The sequence below is a fragment of the Fundulus heteroclitus genome, chromosome 14 (assembly GCF_011125445.2).
Source record: "Fundulus heteroclitus isolate FHET01 chromosome 14, MU-UCD_Fhet_4.1, whole genome shotgun sequence".
Taxonomy (NCBI): domain Eukaryota; kingdom Metazoa; phylum Chordata; class Actinopteri; order Cyprinodontiformes; family Fundulidae; genus Fundulus; species Fundulus heteroclitus.
This window is the reverse complement of record NC_046374.1, coordinates 14,308,656-14,327,421: the sequence shown is the minus strand read 5'-3', so window position 1 is coordinate 14,327,421 and position 18,766 is coordinate 14,308,656. Positions and strand designations below refer to the sequence as shown.

The 18,766-nt window shown below is 44.8% G+C and overlaps 1 protein-coding gene across 2 annotated transcripts; it reads right to left on the bottom strand.

Moving 5' to 3' along the window:
- Window positions 1-215: 215 nt before the first annotated feature.
- On the bottom strand, window positions 216-18,487 carry pik3c3 (phosphatidylinositol 3-kinase, catalytic subunit type 3). 2 transcript variants are annotated; one of them, XM_021311378.2, is made up of 26 exons: window positions 18,076-18,487; window positions 14,893-15,081; window positions 14,618-14,761; window positions 14,412-14,541; window positions 14,235-14,261; window positions 12,005-12,091; window positions 10,678-10,773; window positions 10,513-10,584; window positions 10,310-10,414; window positions 10,135-10,227; window positions 9,849-10,034; window positions 7,989-8,119; window positions 7,528-7,612; window positions 7,357-7,424; window positions 7,164-7,269; window positions 6,946-7,062; window positions 6,625-6,756; window positions 4,835-4,963; window positions 3,780-3,849; window positions 3,536-3,600; window positions 3,368-3,452; window positions 3,212-3,286; window positions 1,847-2,015; window positions 1,541-1,631; window positions 687-812; window positions 216-508 (listed from the first exon to the last, which is right to left on the bottom strand). In XM_021311378.2, the coding sequence occupies exons 1-26, from the start codon at window positions 18,138-18,140 to the stop codon at window positions 494-496; spliced, it is 2,658 nt and encodes an 885-aa protein (XP_021167053.1). In that variant the 5' UTR covers window positions 18,141-18,487; the 3' UTR covers window positions 216-493. The 2 variants fall into 2 exon arrangements, with proteins under 2 accessions (XP_021167053.1, XP_012709419.1); XM_012853965.3 differs by lacking the exon at window positions 14,235-14,261.
- Between the last annotated feature and the right edge of the window lie 279 nt (window positions 18,488-18,766).

Here is an 18,766-nt window from a genome sequence, read left to right as displayed (position 1 = left end):
GTGTCAAACAGGAAATGCTTAGTCACTCTCAGTGACTCACCAAACCTCAGGGCGGTCAGCTTGTTCCTACCCCCAGCATCGACAGTATGACCGTCCAACGATGGGTCAGCAGAAACACGTCGCGTACCATAAACGCTGCACAGCAGCACCGCGCGGCCCACACCGATGAGAAAATATACACACCGCGTCCGAGTGAAAACACAGGAGCGGCCGTGCTCAGTCGCAGCAACAGTCTTTTATTTGGCCTCACGTTTCATTCATTCACGAATTAATGTACAAGATATATACAGGAGCAAACGGAGATTTACAAGTCCTTGGTTTGTCATCGTTCAGTAAAAGGTTGGCAGTGCATTCTTGGCCTTTTCTCCAGCAGTGTCACTGGGTTTGCTTTTGCCTTCTTCACGAACTCACAGACAGGCCAGAGCTTCACGATCGTGCATTTGTGGTGCAAAGCTTTAACCCGCTTCAGCCTCCTTTCACCCGGCTGCATTGTTCATCTGCGCCAATACTAAAAAAAAAAAAACAGAAATAAAGGTTTACTCTGCAGTCAAGATAGGATGCATTTTTTAATTCATTGGATCATTAGCAGCCAGTTAAAACCTTGAAGTGCACAGACAGCGGTCGTACCATGACTGTTATCCTCCAGCCCTGATTATCTCCATCATCATGCAATATAGTAGACCTACCTGTGCAAATTTGTGTATCTGCTCTACCACAGCAGCAAACAAAGCTCCCACGCTCTCATCAATCAGGCTCTGCATGTAGTGAACGGCCTCCTCGTCCGACAGGTCCAGTCTGAACTTATCCTGCACCTGGTGGCACATCAGCGCTGCAGTTACCACAATTTGACCAGAGGCTGGATGTTTTTTTTTTTTTACCGATCGCAGGCTCGCAAATATTGACATTCAATGACAAATCACTTAAAAATGTCAGGTTACAGAAGCTTCAGAGATGTTTAAAGAAGGATTAGGTGGTAAAACAGTATCCCAAGCTTTGAACGCCTCCTAAACCAATGCAATGCTTCACCACAGGCAGGGAAGCAGGTCAGAGTTGATGGGAATATGGATGAAGCTAAATACCCGGTTGGCTTTAGATCAATGCACATTTGTCTGTTTGGATGGCCTAGTCAAAGTCCAGGCCTAAAGCTAATCTAGAGTCTATGGCAAGACCTGAAAATTAATGTTTTTTTTATAAGCTCTCTGTCCAATTCGGCTATCTGAGATTGAGCTATTTTGCAAAGAAAAATGGGATTGCAACTGTACCGTCTTATTTAAGTCCTATTTTGTACTTATTGTACAGTATTTTAATATTGTCCATTTTTATGTTAAACTATGTAAGGTGGTCCTACTCATGGCAGGCTGGATATAAATGCCCGTATCCATTTATTGACTACCTTATGTTGATCTATCACATAAAATCCCCGTAAAATAAAACCTGCTTGATCTTCACCTTTTTAGCAAAGTTTACAGAAGAATGTCTTGTGTATTCATCCTTATCATTTTTTAGTTTGTTTTTATTGTTTAAGAGGCGACAGTCTTACCTTTTTAACCGTCTTGTCCGGCTCCAGAGCGATGTCAGGAATATTGGCATCCACCATAAGAGAGAAGAGATTCAGGATCAGGTTGGAGTACCTGGGGAACAAATAAGTGAAAGGAGGTGCAAACGTTACAAACTGACCACAATTCCTACCGCTTTAACGCCTTTAACATCTTAGAACTGTATATAATTTTGCCTTAAATACACTGATAAACCAGACTGTTCCAGGTTAAAGCCGAATAAATGTCTAATTTTTGCCCAAACTCTGGGTTTAGGGTAAATATTTCACAGGTCATTCCTTTAAATTTACCTCCTGAGGTGAAGGAAGGCAGTGTAGCACTGCTTCCTGAACTCCTGGTACTGCTCGCTCTGCGTGCCTCCCATCCCCTCCACCATCTCCTTGCTCAGCTTCATGGGCGGCGGCAGAGGCTTGGGGTCTCGACCGAGGATGTAGCCAAAGTCTATGTGGAAGAGCTTTCCTGGAAGAGGACCAACGAGGATAATCTAAGGCTACGTTCACACTGCAGGCCTTGATGCTCAACTCCGATTTTTTGGTGAAATCTGATTTTTTTGCGCATCTGTTCGGTTGTAGGAGGAGGTCGTAGCCGAGTGGTTAGAGCAGCACGCTGGCACTCTGAGAAGGATGCAAGTACCCGGTTCGATCCCCAGCGCCTGCACTCTGGGTCCCTGAGCAAGACCCTTAACCCCAGAACGCTTCCCAGGGGCCGCACATGGCAGCCCACTGCTCCCCAAAGGTTATGGGTTAAAAGCAGAGAACACATTTCGTTGTAATGTATGTTTCAATGTATGTTTCAATGACAATAAAGATGATATTACTATTACCAAGTATATGGGACTTGTATGTGATCTCCTGTGTGAACTGCATTCATACACCTAAGTGTCCCGCATGCGCAGTAGAGGACGCGATGACGTCATAGATAGCAAGTGTGCTCATTGTTTGCGGAAGTAAACACGAATTGTAATGCTGCAGCGTAATTTGCGTTCTTTACGTTATTTTCCAACCGGAGCCAGCGCTCCATTACTAACGCAATCTTTTTAAGAAGATTGAAAAGGAAGAGAGCCAAATTTGAGTGATGTGAGCAGCTTTACTGATACGGACTTCTTTCATAATTTTAGAATGACAAAAGAAACCTTTATGTGTGTCTGAACGGATCTCTTTAGCGCTCTCACGTAAAAACACATCTTCGGCAGCCATAGCAGAGAGTAAACGCGTTGCCGTGGGGCTGTATTGACTTGCAACAGGTGCTTGTTACCGCACGATAGCCAACCACTTTTTATTTTTTTTAGCCAACCTCTTTGGCACAGCCAGGTCCACCGTTAGTGACGTTTGTCAAGTATCAATGACGTGTAGGTCGGATAAATGCGACCTGGCCGTACAGACACAGGTCGCATTTGAAAAGATCAGATACGTATCGGATTCAGGACCACATATCCAAGCGACCTGGGTCGCATTTGAAAAAATCCGATCTGTGTTCAAACTGTCATGAAAAGATCAGATACAGGTCGCATAAGTGCAAAAAAAAAAAAATAAAAATAAAAAATCGGAATTGGGTCACTTCAGGCTGCAGTGTGAACGTAGCCTCGAGACGGATAAAAAAAAAAAAAAAAAGCCTGTCCGTGGAGGCGTCTGGGTTTACAGACGCTCTTCACTCACCGGTCTTCGTTAGCAGCAGGTTGTCCAGGTGTCTGTCCCCAACTCCCAGGATGTATGTGATGACGCAGTAGCCAGCTGCAGAAGCAGAGCGACAAACACTCGTTAGGCTGCTGAGCTGAGCGCTCGGCCGCTGCGGCGTGCTTTTACGGGCCTCACCGCAGCTCTTGACGTAGGTGTCCATCACCTCCGAGCTGATGCCATAGGGGCCCTTTTCGCTCGGTGCGTGCTTCCTGAAGAAGCTCTGTGCAGACGAGAGGGGACCGATCAAAAGCGTTGCTCTCATTCACGCCAGCGGCTCTGTGTGGCCTGATTAAACCAGCTCACCTGGATGTTGCCCTCAGTGGCCAAAACCTCCGCGACAGGAACAGACTGGACAAACTGCATGAAACCTGGAACAGTGAGGCGCGTGCAGGTTTGGTTTTTAGAGCACAGATTAAATCATGCAGCGATGCAATCTATGATGTACTGCTGCTGGGTTTGGTTTCTAGAGAATGTGATGTGTAAATGATTTTATAATAACTTCTATTTTAAATCCAGGGGGAAAAAATAAGAGGCGTTGAGCGCTTACCGTGTTTGGTGCTGGTGGCCAGAACTTTGTATGGAGTCAGTTTCAGGTCCAGGTTCTCTTTCCTTAAAAGCTAAACACCACAAACGCGCACAAATAAAACACGCAAGATTAGTCCAGAATTAGTAATAGTTACATTTAATTACCGGCATAAAAGTAAAGAACTTCGTCATCGTCAATATTTTACAGATGCAGAGAAAACACACTAGCTCTAGATCAGGGGTGTCCAAAGTGTGGCCCGGGGGCCATTTGTGGCCCCTGTCGTGATTTTGTGTGGCCCTCTAACAGAATTTTAAGAAATATTTGGCCCATCAGCGCTGGTAGCTTTTTGCAGATGGGAATTTTTTATTTTTAATTAGAGTAAATTCAATTCAATTCAATTTTATTTATATAGCGCCAAATCATGAAACATGTCATCTCAAGGCACTTTACAAAGTCAAGTTCAATCATATTATACAGATTGGTCAAAAATTTCCTATATAAAGGAAACCAGTTGATTGCATCAAAGTCCCGACAAGCAGCATTCACTCCTGGAGAAGCGTAGAGCCACAGGAAGAGTCGTCTGCATTGTTGATGGCTTTGCTGCAATCCCTCAAACTGAGCAAGCATGAAGCGACAGTGGGAAGAAAAACCACCCATTAACGGGAAGGAAAACCTCCAGCAGAACCGGGCTCAGTATGAACGGTCATCTGCCTCGACCGACTGGGGTTACAGAAGACAGAGCATCTATCTATTATAAATCTATTATAAACAACTTAAAATCTTACAATTGAATATTCGGTACAACACAACATTTGTCTTAATGAGACCACTTTTTACATTCGCTTTAATTTCATAGTAGGGCAACTTTTACTCAAATGCAGACTTTGGTGCATTAAAATCCGGTTGGAATTAATTTAATAAAATAGGCTAGATGCAGTTTAATATCTCTTCTTAAAACGATTATATTGGGCACGGTTAGTATTTTTGGTTATGTGATTTTGATTCCATTCATGTTTTGGCCCAATAGCTGAAAGGTTTGGAAGCCGCTGCTGCAGATGGTCAGAAACGGGTCTTACTTTGTCCATGAGCGAGATGATCTGCAGGATGAGCTGGTCCTGCCTCAGGTCGTCTCCGTGTTTGAAGATGACGGGGTACATGGCGCCGTCCTCCGTTTTGAAGATCAGCTTGGCTGGCATCAGAGCACTCTGGGACAAACGCAGACGCACAGAGTGACACAACGCTTGATGGGGGTCTGTCGCAAAGCTATTGTCTGACAAACACGAGCCGCAGTACAGCAAGTATGTACGCCCCTTGAAGTGTTTGAATTTTATGTTAAACACCGACGCAACATGGAGCATGATTGTGAAGTGGAAGGAGAATGATTCATGGTTTTAAGACATTTCACAAAGAAAAGTCCCCCAGAATCAATACTTTGTAGGACCGCCTGTCCTACAAAGTATTGACTCAATGGAAAGCATCCAACATGAATTTTCAATGCTACATGAGTCCCAACTGGACTTTGGTCAGGACTGGGTGATTTTAGCATCAATATCTTCAGTCTCAGGCCTATAAAATGCAGAATTGCCTTGTATTTAGCCGCATCTATCTTTGTATTAACTCTGACCCGCTTCACTGTCCCTCTGCTAAAGAAAAGCATCCCCACAGCAGGATGCAACCATGACTTCCTGGGGGGGATATGTGGGTCAGGGGGATGTGAGAAAGCCACGAGGTTTCATTTTTGTCTCATCTGACTGGAGCTCCTTCTTCCACATGTTCGCTATGTCCTTACATGGCTTGTGGCAAACTAAAATGGGACTTCTCGTGGCTTTATTTGAACAACTGGGTGAATTAGTGTAAAGCACATTGAGGGGTCTGCATGAGTAGAAAAACACTATATGAATTCAGTCCCACATCTAACAGCTGTCCTGTCAGTGGGTTCTTCCACCTGAGCTGTGGATCTCTGCAGCTCCTCCCATCTTACCGTGGGCACCTTGGCTACTTTTATGAGACATACTCACCTTGTACAGTCAGCCGGTACAGATGAACACTCCCGTCCTGAGCGCTTTGATAGCTGGGCCATGCTAATTTCATGTTCAGATGATGGACTGAACAGTGCTCCATGAAATATCTAAAAGCTCGGGGTATAGTTTCATGACCTAACACTGCTTTAAACGTCTCTGCAACCTTCTCCTGTTTCTTGGTCTTCATGATGCTGGATGTTCTCCACCAAACCTCTGAGGCCTCCACAAAACAGCTGAATTTATACCGAGATTGATGGACTCTATTCAGTGCTTGGGTGACATCTGAGGATACGTTGATTTTGTATTTAGCTCTTATTTAGGGGCATCAGAGTACAGGGGGGTTAATACAGATGCATGCCACACTTTTCAGACTTTTCTTTGGACAAATACCAGGAACCGTTTCCTTTCCACTTCCCAACCGTGCACTACTTTGTGCCGGTCCATCTGAAAATCCCGACCAAAATCTGTTGAGGTTTACGTTTCATTATGTTTCTTAAAGCTTTTGGTGACGAAACATCAAGAATCTAGACGTTCTCGTTTTTTCTGTAACCGTATATGAACATGTTGGGAGAGTCGAGGTTAACATGAGACAGCGGCAGACATAAACCATCGCCATGACGGCTGATGCTGCCATCACACTGAGTGGATGTTTGATTACTCGTAAAGCCACTATATTCCAAACATCATGATATGTAAAAGCTGTGCTGCTTCAGTTTGTCCTTCAGCACACAGAAATATCTCCAAGAGATTTAAGAAGAAAACTGCAGCTTGATTTCTGGTGGACTTTATAAGCTAAACACGCGATCAGAGAATAATTAGCGTAAATTAAGAGAGGCCTTGTGCACCTTGAAGAGCGTTGCCGTCTCCGGCACGATGCCTCTGATCCTGATCTGGGGCTCCAGAGGAAGAGGAATGGGCTCGATGTCCGAGAGGTTGACCTTCTCGTTGTCGGCCAGCAGAGCCTGCAGCCGCTCCGTCTGGGGAGAACCATGGAGACATGATGGCAACTGTGCAGTTCAGGGGTTTCTCCCAACAATTACTGGAACGGGTTAAACGTCTGACCCATAAACCAACTTCAACAATTTAACGACTGACTGATTCAGAGCAGAAACAGAGTTAGAAGATAGACGTCCTCTATGGTCACAGAGTGGGGAAACGCACGTTACCTTCTTCTTGCGGTTCCCGCTCTCCCTCTGGACGGCCTTCATAAGCTGCACCAGCCTGTCTACGAAGGTCTGCTGGGCGGCCAGAAGCGATCGCATCACCCTCACGCTCTTATCGCCCTGCGGGGAGCCAAAGGAGAGACGAACCAATCGCCGCTACAGAAAATGTCACATTTGAGGGCCGTGGGGGGAGATCAAGAGAAAAGGCAGAAATAAACCACCTTGAGCAACGCTTGGCTGAACCTCCTCATGACGTTCAGGTACATCTCATGCGTCTTGGGATCCCTCTGCTTCGTGTCTTGATCCTCACACTCCACGATCACGTACCTGAGGGGGAAGAAAGCGGCGGCTTTTACCCCGATCTGTCCCGGCGAGCGGCGCCGCTCTCGCTCCTCTGGGAGGAACCGTACTCACCAGTACAAATAATTGGCGAGGGTGGAGTTCTTGCAGGCGCGCGATATGAGAAAGGTGCACAGGTCTTGCTGAAACGAAGAAATGAAATAAGAAATGAAGCACTTGCTGATCACGGGGTCTGGCCGCCGCTGATGACGTCGTTTCTGTGAGCCGTTTCGGGGGTTTTCTCACCTCCAGATTCTCGCCGTCCGCGCCGTCCTTGCCTTTCTGCTGCGGCGTGGCGGAGGAGCCGGACGTGACGGACAGGATCTGGGAACTACAGGCAGAACGAGAACAATAAATACACCAGTTGGAGCAGATATTACATTCTTTTCCACCCCACGCTGAAGTCGGCGCGGCTGCTGCGTGTCTGCACCGAGCCAGCAGCCTGAGACTGCAGCCTCGGCTGCCAGTGAAATCCTAACAACCCAGAGGCTTTTCTACGCCTCCTGAAACAGAAATAATCAAAACGGCGCAAATCAGCGAGCGCCTCCCCGCCGGACGGGTAAATTTAGATCCTTTTCCGGACGCCAAAAAAAGTCACCTGCTGACATCTGTGCCGGCCCCAGAAAATAAGCCCCTCCAGCTCATGCCTGTCGCTGCGGCTCGCATGTGATGTGCAGCCAGAGCGCCGACGCCGATGTTGCTCTGACCTGTCCAGCGTGGAGTCATCTGAAAGTCCCTGGCCGTCTCTCTTGCTGCCTGGCTCCAAGCCTCCCTGGATGTCGTTGAAGCTCTCGTATTTGAGCGCCTGCACCAGCTGCAGGAGGTACATCAGCAGGTCCTGTGGGGGGGGGAGAAGAGGTGATCAGGGGGACGCGTAGGATAACGGCACAAGGACCAGCACCCTCCTGGGAAACGCGTTTCAAAACCTTTCAAATAGATTTAGATTGTACTGCAGTTAGGGATGGGAATCGAAAACCGTTTCCTGTTCAGAACCGGTTCCGTGTTTTCCAATTCCGTGGCACAGTTTGGCAGCGCGCTTAACGATTCTCTTATCGCAACGTTTTTTTACGCAAGTTACGCACACGGCGTTCAGTAAGCACGTGTGCGTAACTTGTGCACGACGTGACCAGGCTTAAAGCAAAACAAAAAAATGCCGCCCCATCGGGTAAAGTTTGGCTTCATTTTAAAGAAGAGAAAGATGGCAACGAGGCGCTTTGCAATCATTGCATGTGACAATTACATCCACGGGAGGAAATAGATCCAACAGGCAAAAACACCTGAGCACACAACATGGCTTACATTTTAATGAATGCCGTTAAAAAAACGGGATTCTTACCGGACAGAAGCTAAAGTTACGACCGGCATGGAAGGCAGCTCTGGTGGTAAGTAGCTAGTTTTACATCACTGGCTGGTTCCTAGTAAATCATATGCCATTTCTGGAAATAAACCAATTTCCTCCCTCTCTTTGGGGTTATTAAGGGAGTGTGCCTTTCTCGTTAATCCAGCCCTTCATTGGTAGCATGTTTAATTATAACTACTGGTAGCTGGAATTCTTACATGATTCTAGCTATTGCAGTGGATGTAAGGAAACATGCTACGAAGTTGCTCCGCAGTTCAGGGAGCGACAGAAAGGTGATGCTCGTTTATTTAAATCAGGGGGAGATGAGTTTATTTCCCAAAATTGTACAGTAATTGCTTTTTCATTAAACAGATGCCTCCTCTGTTAGATTTAGATGACTGAGGTTATCTAAACAGAGTTTAATAAGCAACTGTCACAACAAACTTACATTTTCTTGTATTATAAACTCATCTACTGTGTTTAAGTTTGTTCTTATATTCCTTTTTTTATTTAAACAAATATAAATGTTACTCTAGTTGCACATTTGCTGTGGACATCTTGACCTTGTTAGTTTGTAAGGTCGTGTGATAGTTAAGTAAACAAAGTTGATGCTGATCAAACTGTTTGTTCTCCTTTTTTCCCCAAATTGGAATCAAAAAGAGAATCGAATCGTCTCACAGAATCAAGAGGGGAATCGGAATCGTGAAAATCTTATCAATTCCCAACCCTAACTACAGTAGCATATCCTCACAAAAAAAACCAAAAAAAAAAAAAAAAACTCTTTCTACTCTTTCAATAGAGGACGGATGGACCATACAGAGAGGAATCTTCACTATTCCTCTCTGCATAATCTCTCTAGATCAAACCTCAAAAAGCACAGCGCCAGAAACTGAAGGGAAACTGAATCTGATTTTGTATAAAATAAAATGTAACTTAGTAATTTTCCCCTCTACTAAAACAATACACTTCAATTAAAGGTTGGAATTCGATACATTTTAAAAGATTATTTTATATTCAGGTTTTTTTTTCTTCTTCTATGGCTGTCATTATCTAAATGTTGCCATGAGCTCACATCCCTCCAGCAAAAGGTCCATAACCTGCTAACTCATTTGACATTACATACTCATAAAATGTGTATTTATTTCACCTTTGTAAACCAGAATGTAGGTGAATGAGACCTTAGCGCTACAGACGGAGCGCGTCACTAGCCCGACCCACGGGGGGGTACCTCGTCGTCGGCCTGTTGGAGGCGTGCCACGGCGTAGCGCCTCACTGTGGGGTTGGTGAAATGAGATGACAGCAGCTCCAGGGAGTCCTCCACGTCCATGGGCCTCCACTTGCCCAGCAGCTCCAGCGCTTGCTTGGCCTCCTGGGGCAGATCCCAGTTCACACATTTCAGGAACTTTGTCAGAGCCTGGAGCCAGAGGAGGAGGAAAAGGCGCAGGAGTTAAAGTCAACCATGAATCAGCCAACAGGGAGAGGACGACTAAAGGCGGCGCTAGACGCATCCCCACCTTCTCCTGGGTGGTGAGGTAGTATCTGAACTTCCACACCAGGTCCTGTTCTTCAGAGCTCAGCTGCTTGGTCGGAGGGTAGCTCACGATGATCTGTGGGCGACACCCGAACACCCACTGTCGGACTAACGACCCAACAGAATCTCCTCAGACGTTAAAACTGCTAGCTCCTTACGTTGAGCTGATCGCGCGTGGCGGCGTTGGGCTTCAGGTCGTGGTCCGAGGGTCCGCTGCGAAGGCTGCGCGCCAGTTTGTGGTGCTTGCTCTCCACCAGGTTCTCCTGGGAGGAGGAGCCCACATAACCAGGGTTTAAGACTGAACTCAAGTTAAATTAAATCTTCTTTTTATCAGCTTTCGTAGATCTGCGTTGGCGCTCACCATCCCCATCTGTGGGTCGGGGACCTTGACGATGTCGCTGCTGGTCAGGGCGGGTGAGGCATCGTCCCCGTCCTGCACGGAAATAAAGCGGCCGTCGGCCCCGGTTCAGCGTCACGAGCACAACGCCGGCCACCGCCTGCTGTGGAGAGCCGGCGTTAGACGTACCTTCTCGTAGTACACGATGCTGTACTCCTTGTCGTTGGTTTTGACACGAGGGAACTCCACCATCAGGTACATGAAGTTGGAGCTGCGCTTCTCGCTCTGCGGGAACACAGATTTGCGTTTCTAAATGTACGGCAATGTTTACACCTAGCTTTGTTTTTCTCTCATTTCTGTTTTACCGAGGAGGGTTTTTTTGGGTCTTAAGCCACATCGCTATTAGTAAGTACGACATAAAAATAAGTTTTCACTGAAGTGATACTCCAGCGTTGTGTCCACACACAGATTTAAAAAAAACCCTCTTTAAGCACTTTTGTCATCAGCAGTCTGCCTCAAAGATAAAACGTGTTCCCATTTTTTTTTAGCCTAATTTGAGAAACAATAACTACACTGCAAAAAGGGAACTAAAAGTAAGTCAAATTTTCTTGAAATTAATGTATTTTCCTTGATTTAAGCAGGTAAATAAGACTATTTGCCATTGGAATAAGATTTTTGCACTTAAAATAGGAACATTTCATCTCTATCATCTTATTTCAAGTGCAGGATATCTAATTAGCTTATTTTAGGGGTACAAATACTCATTCCATTGGCAAATAGTCTTTTTTACCTGCTTAAATCAAGGAAAATACATTAACTTCAAGAAAATTTGACTTACTTTTAGTTCCCTTTTTGCAGTGTACCATCATGATTTCTACACATTCCTCACTTTTCTATGCTCCTTTTAAGCCAACTTCTATTGACGGCTGGGCAGACAATCAGACAGAGGAAAGGACAGGCATAAGGATGGAGTGATGAGGAAAGAGGTGGACAGGAATAAGGACAGACGGGTAAAACCTAATTTCCAATCGCGAGGTCATACAGTCTGGAAATACAAAAAAAATGTTCTAAGTCTTATTTTCTTTTTCCATACTTTCCAGAACTGGAAAAAGTAATCCAAAATCATTTTTCACCATTTAAACAGACCTTTCCAGACTGTAAGAGCACAATTTCACAGATCGAAATTACCTTGTTACACAGCGGATCTACACAAGGATTTTCTATCTCTCAGGTCATGTGTCTAGAAGCTTCCCTTTTTCTTTAAAACAATTTCAGCTTCTTTCCACATTTCTAAGTAGCATTTGCCAATATGCTACTCAGAAAAATTAGCAAAAAAAGTAGCAAAGTTCAAGAAAAATGCTAAAATCTTTCCTTTGGAAAGCATGAACAAATACAGTTCAAGGCCACTTGAGAAAAAGTAGCGGTTTAAAAAAAAAAAAAGCATATGAATGTATGAAATTTAATCCATTAAAGAAATACAGTCTGGAGACAGAGAGAGCCCAGATCACCGTCTCACCTCATTGATCATCTCAATCTCTCTGAAGGTCAGCCGGTCCAGCCAGTCCACCTTCACCATGTGGCCCTGCCGATGGGCCTTCGTCAGCTGGATGGAGACGTGAAGCAAGGAGACAGAGACCAGGAGAAAAGGAGGTTTACTCAAAACGATGAAATCCAGACACAGAGTGCCCGCTACTGCTGCAGTGGCAGGAAAGCAGCTGGTGAGCTCCACCAGTCATGCACAAAACTCAAGTCCAGCAGCCAGTCCAGCATCTCTGCACACACACATGTCCAGCAGCTGATCCGCTCCTGAGGAGGTGAGCGGCGGTGTTGGGAATAAAGGTGACGCAACCAGACAAGACCAGAGTCCAGCTGTTACACTTTAAAGCAAGATTTGCACCTTTTAGCAGCCAGAAATCAACTTGTGATATGATTAAGCCCTGTGCTCTCAAAACATAACGGAACAAAAACGGCAAAAATAACCAGAGAGACTAGCGATATCTGGGTTTTGCAAAGCCTGGAACCTGCCAATACCAATTTAAATTGTCTTTAAAGTCTTATATTGGTTATGGATGTGTAATATGGTGGCATGATATCAGGAAAACAGTGTCATCTCAAATCTTAATTAATATTAACCCATTTTTTTCAGGTTCTTTTCTTTGTCTTTATGAAAGTTTTACATCTCTGCCACTAAAAATATAAAACAAATGTATGCATCGAAGGCTGCGAAAAAGTCCATCCAACAAGAAAGATCCATTATTAGCATAGAGAACTGGTATGTGTGGCACTTGAAATCCAATTTACCACCAAATATTGCTTCCAAGCAGTCCTTTGCCATTACAATATTACAGATATTGGTATCATGAGTGCAGTTTTTATGTTTGTTGGCTTCAAATTTAGTGACATGGAGTCCTAGCCATGTAATCTATGGTCAAATAAGACTGGAATGGATTTTAAAATACAATTTATCATCACTCAAATACCTCAAAATACCATATAAACTGCATCCATATCACTCATTCATGTTGTTTAACTCTAATTTTGAGCTAATATTGTATCACAACATCTTGCTGCATTTACTGAACACAATGAGAAGCCCACAGAAACACATTTGGCTCTAAAAATAAGACTACTGACGTTACATTATGTGAGCTCTACGCTTCTCCAGGAGTGAATGCTGCTTTTTGGGACTTTGATGCAATCAACTGGTTCCCTTATATAGGAAATTTTTGACCAATCTGTATAATATGATTAAATTTGACTTTGTAAAGTGCCTCGAGATGACATGTTTCATGAATTGGTGCTATATAAATAAAATGGAATTGAATTGAATTAATACAATGCTATTGCTAATAAGCTCACAATGACTGCATTTAATCATGTTGACAAATATTGTTAGAATTTCTGATGCTCTCATTAGAAGTGATGTGTGTGTATGTGTGTGTGTGTGTGTGTGGGGGGGGGGGGGGGGGGGGGGGGGTTGGGGTGTAATACAGCAAAAGTAACAATCCCAACCAGTTTTTGGTCAGTTTTCATAGTTTGCAAACATCATCAATTAGCTTAGTTATCATGATAAATCAATAAATCACAATTCTTATGGTGTTCTCCCAGTAATAATAAACACTAACTACCTATATTAACTAAAACATAATATAATAACTTTAGGTCATCTTCACTCAATAAGTGTTTACAACAAAGGGCGTTTTGCTGGCAACCTGAACAAGAACCAGTGTGGTGCGTTCGCTGTATATTTATGTTTCCGTCCGGTCCTTCACCAATCAGGGCTGATCGACCCGTTAGCGCGCCGACTCCAGCTCCCAGCCCCGTACATCTCTAGTACAAACTGAGCAATGAGTTATCGGAAGCTAGAAATCCAAGGTTAAATCCAGTCTACTTACACAAACATCGATTTACTCGTTTTTTTTCACGTCGACATGAAATCCATGCACGCACACGCCTCTAAAAACACATTAATACGAGGATACAGCAGAGACCTTAAACCACAGAAGTGTGCGGGATGCCTTCCAGAACACAGCCATACACCGGGCCACCAAGGTGTTCACACCAAAAAAACCCTGGCTCAAAATGCATTTGGAAACGCAAAGAGGACTTCAGAACTCGATGGTCCTTGCTACGGCCGTGAGGCGGCGAGGATTTGCATCCAAACACATTTTGATCAAGGCTTTCATACACAAAGAGTCCACACGCACACATACTGTTGCAGCTCCAACTCCTCCATTCGTACTCACATCACTGAGCACCTCCAGATCAGGGCCCTGGAACAGACGATGGTTTAGAAACAACTTTCCGCCCTACGGATTCCTCTTTACCTGCCATCGTCCTCCTGCAACCTATTCCTCCTCTGTCGTGCCTTTATAGTAAATACTGCCCACCATCATCTCTATACCTTCTCGTTCTGTGCGTACCTTGGCGAGTCTGCCCATCTGGTCCTCCGAGAGGCTGCTGCTGGTGCGCCCCGGCGTGCTGGTGGGCTCCCCTCCGTCCCCCTCCACGCCCGGCCAGACCTTCAGGTCATGCATGCCCTGCCGGAACATGCTGGCACAGCGGCGGCGGAGGAGTTAAGATTCTGACACGCGTTACAACTTGAACCGTGCCGGGGGGGAAGACTCACCCATATTTGCCAAACAGGGTGACGGTGGTTCCCCCGACAGGGACGGCTTTGCCAGGCCCGTACATGTCCCACACGGTGAGAGCGACCTGGGCACTCTGCGGAAGGTCGGGGTACTTCACCGGCAGCCGCAGCCACTCGTTCCAGCTGTGCGGTGAGTAAAACGAGCGGCCGGGTGAAACAGAGTTAGCACAGGACAAGAAGCAACACCGTCGTGTGTGAGAAGACGGCACGAGCATTTATGTCTAGAAGAAAGAAAAAAAAAAGGGCGTTCTTACTTCCACCGTGTGCTGAAGGCTTTGTAGGAGGTGCGGACGGGCAGAGCCAGAGGTTTCCCCTCTGCGAACACCTGGCAGGTGACGTAGAGGTCCGAGCAGTTCTCCTGGTACAGGCCCGAGAACCGCAGCATCGGGTCCTCCAGCAGCGCCTTGTAGCTCTTCTGCTCCCGCTTCCCTTCCAGACTCCCTCTGTTGGCGAAGAGGAGAGGAAGAGGAGGAAACAAGCACACAGTTCAGTCAGTGACGGGATGCATGGACGCTCTTTACGGTAAGAAAAAAAAACAAGAAGAGGTCAGATCGCTTGCCGTTAGATTTCTGATAAAACAGAGATCAAAACAAAAATGTATGAAGTCGACTACCGGTATATTTCCTGTATTTAATACAAGATGACGTCAAATTGATGATGATCACATTGAAATCCTACATGATGCTGAGAGAGTTGCACTAAGTTTAATTTCTGGTAGATCCTGAACGAGAACCCAAAACTATCAGGGGCAGAAAATCACTGACTTTGACTATTTTTGTGGCTGATCCATCTTCCCAAACCCGCAGGTTTAGGCAGACGGCCGCTCACACAGAGCCGGGTTTTTGTTTGAGCTCCCTTCCTCATAAAGCCGTCTTTTCTTTCCACTGTCCCCACGTGCTTGCTGAGGATGAGCGGATACCGAAAGTCAAACTTTTTACCAATTGTCATAAACCTTAATTTGACTGCGTTGTGCTTCTAACAAGAACAGAACTGGAAAGTCTAAAACTGTGAACTTGTATTTATCCATGGACCCGTGGGGTTATAAGTTCTCCTTCAGAAATTACACTTAATAAAAAAAAAAAAAGCATATTTGTGATCTTACAGATAGATTAAAAACTGGACGTTGATGCCGCTTCTGTTTACTGACTCGTGATTTGATTTTAGATTTCTCTATATTTGTTTTTAAAGTGACTTGATATTATGCCTGTAGTTAGTTAGCAATATAGAATAAATAGCATAAATGTAAAACTGAATATAAAAATGAGGGAAAAGAAAAGACGGGGCTAGAGTCTGCGGACGACCCAGAGATGCAAAGTCAGGAGAAAACTTTACACAAAAAGTTCTTGTTAAGACATATTTTATATTGCTCCATTAATCAGGTTTCTCACAGATGGGCCCAGAAAAAGTCAGTGTTGAAGCGACCTAGATTCAGTTCTTAAAGTGTCAAGTTGTACGGTTATTTTTTACAATGCCATGCAAAAGTATTCCTATACTTCCAACTAGTTTTACATTTTGTGACATTACTACAACCAGAAACTTCTATTTATTTGCAGGGGACTCTGTTCAATAAACCAAAAGCAAGTGGTGCATCATGGTGAAGTGAAAGGAAAACTTCTTAAAAAAAAAATACAAATTATTCACTCCAACTCCCTGAAAAGAAATCCAGACCAGCATCTTGATTTCAGAAACATTTCTCCTGTGTGTAATTTAATCTCAGTATAGGTTGCAGAGGTTTGTTAGAGAATATGAGTGAACAAGCAGAGAGGTCGGGGAGGAAGATGTGGACAAGTTTAAATCAGGGTTAGGTTAAAAGTCAACGTCCTGACACATCTCAATAATTCAGGAAGTGAAAAGAAAGACTGAGACGGTCCTCTGGACGGGTTCTTCTTTGTTTCGTCTTTTCTCCAAGAGACTCACAGTCTCACAGAGCTCTGTTCCTTCCATCATCAGAAAACCAACCAACCATTAACCCTGGCCAGGAGGCCCTTGGTTACTCTGGAGGAGCTGCAGTGTTTCACAGCTCAGGTAGGAGAATCAATTCAAAGGACAACTATTAACTGTGCAGTCCACAAATCTGGCCTTTATGGAAGAGAGGCAGCAAGAGAGCCGCTGTTAAAACAAAGCATAAGAGGTCCGGTCTGACACAGACAGCATATATAGCCCCTCCAGCAAGTCCTGTGTCTCTTCAGGGGTCTCCTCCCAGTTGGATGTGAAGGTCAGAGTCTGGAAAGGACAACGGAACCACATCATCCACAAAAAGCAAAGAAGAGATCCTGAGGTTCTAGACGAACTATACACCCTCCTCTCCGTGAACACAAACCGGATCGGTGACGAGGGCAGCCATGAACACACCGTCCCCACAAAAAGACGGGAAGGCAGCATTGTAAGAACGTCCTTCCTCGGCAGGGAATGGGAAGCAGGTCAGAGTCCACGGAGATGAAGCTTGATATGGAACAATCCTGTAAGAAACCTTATTTAGAGCCTCGACAAGGCTGGGCCAGAAGTTCATGTTCCAGTAGAACAAGAACCTTTAAAAAATACAGCCACAATGGAATGGGTCAGACCAGGGGTCTAAAACTCCAGCCATCAAGGCTTGGTGCTCTGCGATATCTAGACACGTCTCTGCTTCTACAGACCCGGATCTAATGATTGGGTGGTTAGCAGGACTGACTGCAAGATGAGCCACTGGATTCGGTTCTGATGCACATTCATATGTTAGAATGACCCAGTCAGGGGGCCAGATCTAAATGCTTATAATAACCACTATTGTAATATGACTGCATGACACACTTTATTTTATTTCTACAAAGAGGAAAAAAACACATACATACCCAAGATCCCCAGCATATTTCAGTAAACTTCATCTATTTGTTTTAAATTAAACTCAGCAAACAGAACTGTTTGTCGATGCGTTTTATAGCGTGAAATAAAGTTGGAATTTACAGCTTTGATGCATATTATGTGCAGAGAACATCCTGACTATGGCTGATCATATGACTGGTATGTTAAATAACCATAATGCATGGATGGAGGACGCAGTGTGTCCACCTCTTTGTTGGGGAGCCATGCGCTAATCACGGAAGTACAAGCGAACGAGCTCGAAATCAGAATCTGAACTTTCCATTTACAGGTTTCTTTGATCTCAGAATGGTTATTTTTGCCTCATCAGCAGCAGGGCAGAGAGAAGAAACATGCAGCGCATCGAAAAAACACTGCAGCTCAATGTGAAACCGAGCCACTGACAGGACACATTAAGCCCAAAACACAGAATTAAAAACAGCGCCGGGTCACTCTCGGGTATTTCTTCCAATTAAATTAACAAATAGGGGTTCTAAAGGGTCAACAGAGTATAAACCCCTCTCCCAGCGTCAATCGCCGCACCGAGCCTCCTGTCAGATCACAAGACAAAGTAGTTCCTCGGCTTCAGCCCAACTTACATCTTCAGTTGCACATTAATGTCCAGGTCACAGCTGTAGACATAGTTAAACTTGTCCGTGTCCATCTTCCGACGGGAAAAAACTGCTTAATTTTCACCCCCAAACCGGACGACTTCAACATGAAAACCCCCCGGACGTTTCTTCTTCTTCTTCTTCTTCTTTTTTTGTTGTTGTTGTTGGAGACTTGCGACAACAAGGCCTCGGCTCGGCACAGAAACGCGCCGCAGAGCCCGGATAAAAGCCGGGCAGCGGAGCTGGAGGCTTAATCAGTCTGTAAACTGTTTAAAAATGACACATGAGCGCCTTGAATCGCGGCTAAGACGCTAGTTAGCTGCTGCCTGGCCGGGCATGATTTTGGGTTTTTAGGAGCTACACGGCAGTAAACGAAATTTCCAGCTAGGTCAAAGCAGTCGAGTACCGATGCGGCGACGCGAGGAAGAGCGAGAGAGCGATCGATGATTCGCGTGTTGACTAGCTGAGCCTGATGCAGGTCTTCAGGCGTTCGTTGTTAAAGGTACAATGTTCAAAGATATGTACAAGAAAAATATTCTTCTCGAATACTAAATTGAACACCTAACTAATTTCGGATATTTTAGCATAAATCCATTTTGTTAGAAATTTAGATTAAGCTATGACACGACAAAGTACAATGTCTACATGGATATATTTTTAAATTCAGGTACATTGGGAC

Bases quoted from the DNA above. Each gene is read 5' to 3' on its own strand.
- pik3c3 (XM_021311378.2), bottom strand. From the start codon at position 18,140: ATGGACACGGACAAGTTTAACTATGTCTACAGCTGTGACCTGGACATT. The intron at 15,082-18,075 runs GTAAGTTGGGCT...CTTCGCCAACAG, and splicing joins ATTAATGTGCAACTGAAGAT to AGGGAGTCTGGAAGGGAAGC. The intron at 12,092-14,234 runs GTGAGTACGAAT...GTCTCCATCCAG, and splicing joins ATCTGGAGGTGCTCAGTGAT to CTGACGAAGGCCCATCGGCA.